At 38.3% G+C, this 10,733-nt stretch overlaps 1 protein-coding gene across 1 annotated transcript; it reads left to right on the top strand.

The window, feature by feature from the left end:
* sash3 (SAM and SH3 domain containing 3) lies at nucleotides 1–9,812 on the top strand. The gene is made up of 8 exons (XM_039814432.1): nucleotides 1–223; nucleotides 1,913–2,008; nucleotides 3,514–3,648; nucleotides 4,925–5,060; nucleotides 5,786–5,943; nucleotides 6,464–6,676; nucleotides 6,778–6,922; nucleotides 9,128–9,812. The coding sequence occupies exons 1-8, from the start codon at nucleotides 167–169 to the stop codon at nucleotides 9,325–9,327; spliced, it is 1,140 nt and encodes a 379-aa protein (XP_039670366.1). The 5' UTR covers nucleotides 1–166; the 3' UTR covers nucleotides 9,328–9,812.
* The last annotated feature ends 921 nt before the right edge of the window (nucleotides 9,813–10,733 follow it).

Below are 10,733 nucleotides of genomic sequence, written 5' to 3'. Positions count from 1 at the left end.
TCTGCACTTTGTTCGGCTGCAGCAGAGTGCAGCTCTACCTTTTTTTATCTCACAACTTTGGCAGTGACAGCAGCACGGTGACAGAAACCCTCACTGATTAAGACCGGTGTATCGCTCCCACAGCTTTTTGTCCACGGAGATCTCTGAAGGACCACTGAAGAAGAAAATGTTGAGGCGAAGGCCTTCCAATGCCTCGGAGAAGGAGCAGGTGCAGAAGAAGAAGGTGAGTTTTTGGTTATTATTATTTTGTTTTGGAAGGTTTAAAGTTAAGGTGCTAAAATTGAGCTTTTATAAATCGTAAAAGAGGTCTTTATCACATCTTTTTAAACACAATGTTTGCATTACAACATCTCGTACAGCTGACTTTGTGTGCGCCATCGTCTCAACACAGGATGTCTGCTAAAGTTAGTGCAAACCTTTGTGGTGACGCTGAACGAACCCACAAACACACACAACTTAAAGCTCAGTACTATCTTGTATTTTTTTAGTGTAACTGCTCTCTGGCTTCAACATACTCTTTTATAAAAGTAAAGTTCCTCTATTCTGGTGAATCATTGCTGCAGATGTAGTTTGAGTCATAACAGGCTTTGTGGCTTCTGGTGCCTTTGTCTCCAGCAGCCACCATGAGAGCGAGCCTCCTACGCTCGACACCAGTGCCCTTTTTTCCATCATCATCTCCCCTCCTGTGGTCCAATTCACGCCTTGTCATTACACAACTCATGTCTTTGTTCTCTGCAATTATCTCCTAACACAATTGTCACCAGTGATAAGAGGCTGGGGAGCGAATACAGCGGTAATAGAAGATTGATTTATCTGAAAGCTTTGTGGCTTTTTGGGGAGATCTGTGGCAGGAAAAACACATTTACCAGCAAAACTCGTAATGGCATCTTAAGGTAATTTGTTCTCTTGACTGCACTGGTGGTTAAGGTCTTCAGGTTAGACGCAGACAGAGACCATCAGCCGCTAGCACTGACTAGATGCCTGCTATGATTGGCTGCCAGCACATGAAGCTTTGCCCGTTTCCTGTGGTTTTGACAAAGATTCGAGATCATGCACAGCGATGTGTGGTTACATGGAAAATTAGACAAAGAGTTTCCACTAGAGTTGGAGGAAACTTAGATGTGAACATAATGCAAAAGAGTAAAACCTTTGGTCTTTTTGGTTCGAAATAAGTCTTAAGCATATGCAAGTGACATGCTGACTTGAGCTGAAAGGATAATTTCATTAACTGATTAGTTGACCTCAATTATGAAGATGAAGTTTTGTAAAGTTATAATTTGAATTATTTGGAGAAAATGAGAAAATTTAAGATTTCATCTTAGGTATCAGGAAAGTGTGAGGGGCAGTATTTGCTATTTTAATGACCAAACGATTAATCGAAGAAAAAGAAAAAAATAATAGGACTTTGAATTCAGAAAAGAGAATTTTACACCTTACTTTATAATTGTTCTGTTCCTGTTTCGTGTCTTTTGGTAAGTCTTTTGAATACAAACTAATTATTACAGGGACTTGTGATTCACCACACATTATTTTTGTGTTTCCTGCTAAACTGCTCAACTACATTCATCAAATGTTTCAGAAGCGGCTACAGTTCAGTCTGCAACATGACCCAGATTCATGACTTTATCTTTGATAACTGTTAGGAGCGACATGGACAGTTTTTCTTTCTGAGAAAACCCCTCTGCAGATTCATTCTGTTTAAGGAGATAACATGTTGTGTGCACAACTGTGAGATGAGAGTTATCAGTGTTGCATTACAGTAAAAATCACCAAACAACAGACTGACACTTTTTTTTGGAAATGCCTTTTTGTTTACACAGTTTGCTTTGTGGAGAAAGATTGCATGCTGGCCCTTTGCTCTGGGCTTTTCTCATTATGATCTAAAATAAATGCAATTCTTTGTGTGTTCCAGCTGACTCTACAGAGGTCCAGCAGCTTCAAGGATTTTATGAAGCACAAACCCACTTCTCCTGTTGTGTCAGAGAAGGAGTTTAACTTGGAGGAGAATGTAAGTTATCTCAAACATACACATAAAACACACAAACACATTATGAGAGAAATAACACTTGGCTGTTTTGAAAAGTAGAAGTAGATATCTTCTGAACTCTGTGTTAAGTTCCTAAATGGCTGCTCATTTCTCACATTGTTCCTCATTCATCCTTATGTGACCATTTTATCCAGAACCTAAATGATGTACAGTATCCAGAAGAGACCAAAGGACAAATTGATATCAGTTACAGAAGTGCACAGTATGTGCTTCCTGATACAACACACTGCTGCACATGTGGGCAAATGTTTTAACACCTTAAAATTCACAGAAGTTTACTTAACTTCCCAGTTGCATTCTGTGTACCCTGAGTGGAAGTTAGAGGACGCAGAGCAGAAGAAGAGAGGAAGTAAGAACAAGAAGCATTGCACAGAGCCCAGATGACAGCAGCATGCAGACAGGATGTCCGCTAGCCTCTCAAGCAGAGAGCCTCTGTGTCAGACAGACAGTTGCAGAAGCAGCATGCATTTAACCAGGAGGTCGTCCCCCAGATGATTTAGGCATTTTTATTCAACATTACAATCATTATCATTTTTATTTCTATATTTAACGGTTACATCCCTCTTTATCTCTGTGGCGGCTGTGTGTTTGTCAGTGTGGATGTTCAGTTTAACAGTTAACTCTCTTCACTTTAGTGCTTAATCGAGAGTTTAAACAATTTAGTTTTGAGAGAGAAAGTCATGATCAGAGCCTACAAAGCGCACGAAAACCTTGAAAATGTTAAGTTTGACATGAGAATTTGAGTGCAGAGTCAAAATCTCACAAGAAAACAGCTCTCTGTTACTATTATGCATATTCCCTATCATGAAATAAACCACTAGCTGCCAGTTTGTAGAAGCCACAGAAGGATGTTTAAAAAGTCTAATACAACTGTCATTCTGAAGTAATGCTCTGTTTTCTCTAAATCTAACAGCATGTCTGCTTTAATTTCCTTTGCAAATTAGAGAGGGACTCGACCTCCGTGTCCTCACAAAACGCAAAGTGTGGCACAGTACATTAGTGGCAACTAACTGCCTCCATAACAAATACTGAAAACATCATTAGCTTTCATTACTGAGCCCCCGGTGTGTGGCTGCAGACAGAGTTATGTTTGACAACGCTCTCAAGCTCAACTTCAAGCACCTGGCCACAATAGTGCGTGTGCATGTGTGCGTGCGTGCGTGTGTGTGTATGTGTGTGACTTTGTGGGTATAAGCAGTATGTGTATATGCAAACCCCATTACCACAAAATCTGTAGGTTTTCTAGTTTGTGAGAAGTAAATACATGAAAGCGATGCCACTGTGAACCAGTGTGAGAGTGAATTCATGTAAATGGCCTAGTTTATAAATTTTTTTTAATTCCCTCAAACTTTACCTTATTTAAATAAACTTGAACCTCATATCGTCTCATCTCCTACACCTGTCGACAAATAGTTGAAATAAGTTGATGATTTTTATTTTTTTATTTTTTTAAACTCTCATCTCAGGTGGCAGAGGGTGTAACAGCAGAGGAAGAAGTGAAAAGTGGCAGCAAACTGGGAAAGAAATGGCGCAATGTCATCTCACGTACCATGACCCGCAAAACATCCAAGATGGTGCAGAAGGCTCTGGCTGAAGAGGGGGTAAAACCCTATTTACAGTTACACTGAAGTTACAGTTACATGATCAAAGTATTTAAACAGCAACAAATATGTTTTCAAACTTTAACAGCATCTATACTAATAATAATGGAACTATAAAGGATTGATTCAAAAACACACCTTGACATCTTTACATAGAGCTGTTGTTGTTACAAAGAGATTGAACGTGTCTCCATCTAGTGGACACATGTATGTACTGTGGTTTTCAAAAGAAAAGCAGAATGTTTGATTTTCAGTGGTGGACATTGTACAAGTACATTTACTCAAGTGCTGTACTTAAGTAAATACAAGTGTCTACAATTTGTCCTTGAGTATTTCCATTTCATGCCAATTCTACTCCACCATAATTCAGAGGGGATTATTGTACTAATTTGTCTCCCCTACGTTTATCTGACAGCTTTACTTTTCACACAAAACACATGACCTAAAACAGTCAAATGTTAGGCACACATTAATGCATCAGCAATATCTAATAATATATAGTAGTATAGCTCACAGGGCATTCTTTCATATTGAGTACTTTAACTTTAGATACTTAAAGTACATTTTCTGATAAAACTTCTGCACTTTTTCTTTCATGTAATAGAGTTGTTTTTTGTTTTTTTACAAAGTAGCATTGCTACATTCACTTTAGTAAAGAACCTGAACACTGGCTCAAGGTCTGACCGTAGTTTGGTACACGTCACGTTCAGTTCAGCACTAAACTCACAAAACTGCAAATGATGTGTCAGTATCTGGTTGTTGTGTGTTCAAGAGAACACAATTCAGGAGAACAAACCAGAGTTTATGTATGAAGCTTTATAATGTTATAAATGTGGCCTCCTGTTGTGTATTTAAAACTCAGAGTTCTGTAGAATTTAACAAAAACTTACTTTTCTGAAAACATTATCTGACAAGTCAAAAGTATAGCTAAATACATCAATAAATAATATTGTTAGTCAAATAATTCAAATGAAATGTAAAACAAAATGTAAGCTTTATAATGTTTTGTTTTTTGACCAATTCATTTATAAAATAAATTAAAAGGTAATTTATTTTTACTCTTCTATATATCTTTCACTAGCTTATGGTATTTTTGAACTCATTAATTTCCCTATTTTTTTACGCTGGTTATATTTTTGACTTGTCTGATAACCTTTTACTAAATTTTTTCAGTTTCAGGGCTAAAAATGAGCTTTATCACTATGTGACTTATTAATTCATAATTGAGTGGACTGAAGGTGAATTGACCTTCACTGTTGTCCTGTGATGTCTCCAGGCTGAGAGTGGTGAGGAGCTGTCTCCGGTCTCTTCTGATTGGCGTCCAGATCTGTGTGCAGGACAGAGGACGTCTGTGTGCTCCACAGGGTCAGAGGACACGCCGCCCAGCCTCATCAGCCGCCAGCTCTCAGGCAGTAAGTGTACATCTGTATCCCTGGAAACCAGAGGTTTTCAAACTGCGAGGGAGAGTTAAAGGGGAAGTCATAACTAAATTCAAATCAAACACACTCACATGATGCACATATATTTAGATTCAGTGTGACTAAGACTTCCCGATGATATCATTATCTCTGAAGTCCATTATTAAATAAACGTCCATAAATCTGCTTAGTAATCATAGGGAAAAAGGTGCTTCTTATAACACTAGAACTGGCCTGAAAATTTCAACATTTAAGTTTTATTTAGTGTCAATGTTATCCAGTGATAATAATAATAACATTAACTTCTAATGGCTAATTCAGCATACTTCTACTAGCACCAATTTGCCAAAATGTAAACAAATAATATATAGCCTTAAAAAAACAGGGCTTAAGTTGTGGCCCAGAGCTACTTCTTGTTTCCTTCCCCAAAAATATTATGGGAACAGTAGTTCCAAAACCAATTACAGCTTGATTATCCTCAAATAGTATTGAGACAAAGAAAAAATAGGAGTGACAAAAATCCATTAATATTAACAGTGCAATTAAATTTCTGACATAAGTAAGGCTCAGAATGTCCCATCAACATCCTTCTCAAACACTCACACTCTATAATTGCAGTGTGTTGAAAACCTGTGGACATAAAGGCAAAAAAAAAAAAAAACACAAGTATCTGAAGACTCAGGATGAATGTGACTCTGCTTCTTATCTGTTCACCTCAGGTAGCGACAGACAGAGCCTGGACAGTGGATACTGCCAGAGGGACAGCATGAGGCTGGAGGAGAACGGCGTCTCTTACAACGGACCTTTCTGTGGCCGAGCTCTGGTCCACACTGACTTCACTCCCAGCCCCTATGACGTGGAGTCGCTCAAACTCCAAGTGAGTCTCTGGGGGGAAGTCTTCCTCGCTGTCTCTGATTTGGCCCTCGGCCTCTTCTGCCCTCTCGACAAGTCATCCTCCAGGGAGCTTGTTAACCGAGTGAAACATGAGGGGTCGTTTTGATTATTATTCTTCGAAGCAGAGTTTGAACTACACAACCAGTTACTCACTGTCTGTTTGACAAAATAAGAATTACAGTAGTAATTGTGTTACTGCATTGCAAATTATACAAGAGTACACAGAGAGAAAGGTATGTTAAAAGGTAGAGAAATGTCCCGTGTTTATTCAGTTTTACTTTTTCTTTGCTATGTTTTTGCGCAAGTGATAATTATTTTGAGTAATTGGAGAGATGTTGGTTCATCAAGAAGTCAACTCAGAAGAGTGTGGACATAGAAAGAGTTATATTTATAGTGATTTAATAAACTACCAAACGATTCATTCTTTCATACGTGTTCTTTATCTTTTCTTTGATAACATCATCATGACTAAGCCTGGCGTTCATGCATCATCTCTCTTACAGAAAGGAGACATCATCTACATAATTGAGAAGCCTCCTGTGGGGACCTGGACAGGAAAGCTCAATAACAAAATGGGCTCCTTTAAGTTCATCTACGTCAACCTGCTGCCCGATGAGAGCCCCCCAGCCAGAAGGAGACACTGCAACAGCAAGAACCGCCAATCCAAATCCAAACCCAAAACCCTGGAGGAGGTTCTGGACAGCATTGGTCTTACTGTAAGATTCCTTCTGATAACAATGTGTGTTACACTGCTGCAGGACTACATCATAATCATGGATATCCATTTAAATGTTTGGTTAATGTTCTTGTGTTTCAGGAGCTGAGTTCTTTGCTGTCCATGCACGGTTTTCAGAGCCTGGAGGACTTTGCAGGACTGAAGGAGTCTCACCTCAACGAGCTAAACATCACAGACCCAGACAAGCGCTCCAAAATCCTGAATGCGTCTGAACTGCTGAGAGACTGTAGGTGCACACACTGTAAAGCTGCAATAATCTTTCAAAATGATGCTGCAGTAAATTGTTTTTGCAGGTATTTTTCTTCTTCTTCTTCTTCTTTTGAAGTCCACCACTCTACTTTTTGCAAAAACTGTAAAACTTCTTAAACCTATCAACTCCACATTTTTGTTTCAACTGACACCAAATTTGGGGAACTTCATCTCTTGACTGTAAATGTATTATTCAGATCTTTGATTTATCAAAAATTGAGCCCACAGTGTAATAAAACATTTTACAGCATACAGTAGTGTAAACAAATTCTGCAATTTCTTGCAAGAAATCTTTGATGTCCATGGTAAACATTCACAACATTCAAAGATCACTGTAGATTTAGTGTGCAAAATTTCTGAATTTTATCTCAAAAAATGAATTTAAATATTTTTTTTTTATTGTGTTCTCATCTATGCCATCTGGCTGCACAGACAGCGTGTGTATATGTCATATCATTCTTGGGCTTGATTTACTATTTTGCTTTGACACTTATTCTGTCATTCCCTGGGAAAAGTAACATTGCGCTGAATTGAAAAAGGAACTACGTTACCAAATTTTCAGTAGTAGCGCTACCGTTACTGTAACGTGTTACTTTGTAATGCATTACACACAACACTGGGTATCACTGATACACCCCTGGAATGGTTCAAATCTTACCTCTCTGGGCGCACTCATTCAACTAAAAACTTTCAAATCACATCCATCTCCTGTCACTTTGTCCTGGGGCCCCTTCTGTTTATCATCTACCTGCTTCCTCTTGGCCATATCTTCCGCAAATTAAAAATGAATTTCCATTGCTACGCGGATGACACCCAGCTCTACCTCCACCAAACCTACATCCTCCCCCTACCCATCTCCCTTTCTGACTGCTTAGCAGAAATCAAATCCTGGTTTTCTGGTAATTTTCTCCCCATTGGCACTAAATTCACAACTGACAGTTTCTCTCTCACCACTGACAACGCCTTGGTTTCCCCTTCTCCACAGGTCAAGAGTCTGGGTGTCATCCTCGACAGCACACTATCATTCCAAGCACACATAAACAATGTCACTCGGTCTGCATATTTCCATTTACGCAACATTAACCACCTCCGCCCATCTCTCACATCTGATAGCTCAGCCATTCTTGTTCATAACCTGGTTACATCACGTATTGATTACTGTAATTCCCTTCTCTATGGTCCATACGCAAACTTCAACTTCAACTGGTTCAGAACTCTGCTGCTTGCATCATCACCAGAACACCATCTATTAATCATATCACATCAACACACCCACCCGTACTCTCAGCTCTTCCACTTCTATACTCAACCCTCCGCCTGTTTGACCACCTTTGGGCTTAGAGCATTCAGTCGCTCAGCCCCCTGCATCTGGAACTACCTTCCAACGAATATCTGCAACACTAACTGTCTTTCCAGTTTCAAAACTCATCTAAAAACACACCTTTTTAAACTGGCTTATTCTCTTTGATCAGCAATTGATGTTTACATTAATGGTCTGATTGCTTTGTAAATATGCCTTGTACCTTTTATGAACGATTGTTATATTGTTTTCAACTTAGTACATTGTTTTTTCTTGTAAGGTGACCTTGAGTGCTTTGAAAGGGGCCTATAAATAAAATGTATTATTATTATTATTATTATTATTGCTGCAGAGCAGCTATAATTTTGAGTTGAAGCTGATTCATAATGAGAAACTGCATCATATTTTCGAAAGATGGACTCTGTATCACAGCATTGCAGAATTTTAAAAGTCAACTTTTTTTGTGGACTTAGTTTTACAGTGAAGTCAAAAAACACTGAAGCAGTCAAAAGCAATCCAACCTGTTAAGCTGGTTTTGTAGCCACTACCACATGAACTAGGCCAGAACTAGGAACACAAAACTAAGATCTAAGAGTAGAGTTAACCCCTATTCAACAGAAAACTAGTTCTAATGAATACACTCTATTTATTGTGAAAATCCCACATAGATGGAAATCTACATTCATTTATGCAACACAAAAATTACTATTCCCAGTGTCCCTTATACAAGAAATTACTTAAACACATAATACAAAAAGGAAATACAAAACAGAGTAAGACCATATTAAGGGGATTGGTGCTTTTGTATTTGTTCACAGCTCACACAACGCTTGGATGGATTGTATTTCAGTATTAAAATGTGATTCTCTTTGCCCCATTTAGCTGAAGATGAGTCAGAGCCAGAAGAGGAGGTCAAGGAGCCAAGGGACTCTGGTTGTTTTGAGAGCTCAGAGAACCTGGAGAGCGGACGTGAGGAGCCAAAGACGGACGAGAAACTCCAGGATGAAGAAGAGAAGCAAACAGAGGAGCTGGACGCTCTGCAGGAGCAGCTGCAGGATCTGACGGTGGACGAAGGATCTTGAGAAGTGATGGAAAAACACTTATTTTATTCCTGGTTCTCAGGGACTCTTATAAGAGAGCGGATTGGTGATAGGGACAATGTAATGTTCAACTACTGTATGAACATGATGGTCTCCGTTTCCCACAGTTTGCGTGTGCTATTGAGCAAGCAGCCCAGTTTCTTTCAGTCTGCTGAGTACGCTGTTTAAATGCCCGTCATATTGTTGATTCCTCCTGAGGATATCATGTAAGGTACCACTGAAGCATTTAAAGGTGTTCTTTCTCTTCATTATGATCCTGTTTTAAATGTTTTCATGTTGTGCAGTCTCATACAAATATGAATGTAAAATATTTTCAATATATTCTTCATGTAACTTGAATTTAATTGTAACTTTCAGTAGTTTGCTTTGTTTACTTGTGTATTTTTCAATGATTTATGTTACACATTAAGCGGAGGTTGTTAACAGTTGGTGTAAATAAAACTGGAATAAAACATAATTCACTGAGATGTTGTTGATATAGTATTATTACTCTCATTTTTGTTGTGCAGTTTTAAATGTTTTATCTAAAGCAAATCAATGAAAGTAATCAACTAATTGAATTGATGATTATTATAAATCTGTTATTTATATGATTCCTGGATGATTAATAGTAAATATTTTGACTAACTAGTCTTAACTCAAGACCCACTTAGTAGCTTGCTTTCAGAGCTTTCAACCACATCGCACAGTCTTCAACCAACAGTTTCACATGATCCAAGTATGGAAGACATCTCCATGACAACTCAGCAAATGTAACCCCCCTGGTGTAGTCTGTTAGATGTGGTTGAAAGGTCTGGAAAAAGCTAGTAAGTAAAAGTACACTTTTGGCAGCTTTCAACAACAAGGCAATTTGAAGAGACAAATCTCACCTTTGTGTCGCTTCGATTATATTCATTGTTAGTTTTTTTCTTCTTAATTTTGTATTATTAATGGGAATCTTTAAAGTAACTAGTAACTAAATGTATCAAATACATTTAGCAGAGTAACATAAAACAGTAAAATAGAAGTACCCTAAAATTATACTTAAGTACAGGACTTGAGTAAATGTATTTAATTACTTTCCACGACTGCTCATAATGTCAGTGCTGACATGCTGATGTGTTTACCATGTTCACCATCTTAGTTATAGTTCTAAGTTTAGCTCGTCACAGCTGAAACTCGGTGGAAATGTCATTTGTTTGGCACATGATTGTATTGTACTGGTACTAGTTTTGGACAAATTAAAATGTTGACCTAATGGTGGCACTGGATGGAAAGTGAAGGGATCAGCAAAGTAATTACATTTTATCCTCAGGGGACCATGAGTGTCTGCACCAAAATGAATGGCAATTAAATGTATCCAATAGTTGGAGACATTTCAGTCTAAGATCATCAGAACGTAAAGATAC

The sequence above is a fragment of the Perca fluviatilis genome, chromosome 10 (genome assembly GCF_010015445.1).
Source record: "Perca fluviatilis chromosome 10, GENO_Pfluv_1.0, whole genome shotgun sequence".
Classification (NCBI taxonomy): Eukaryota; Metazoa; Chordata; class Actinopteri; order Perciformes; family Percidae; genus Perca; species Perca fluviatilis.
Note: the sequence above shows the minus strand (reverse complement) of the source record. Positions and strands in the feature narration are given on the sequence as shown.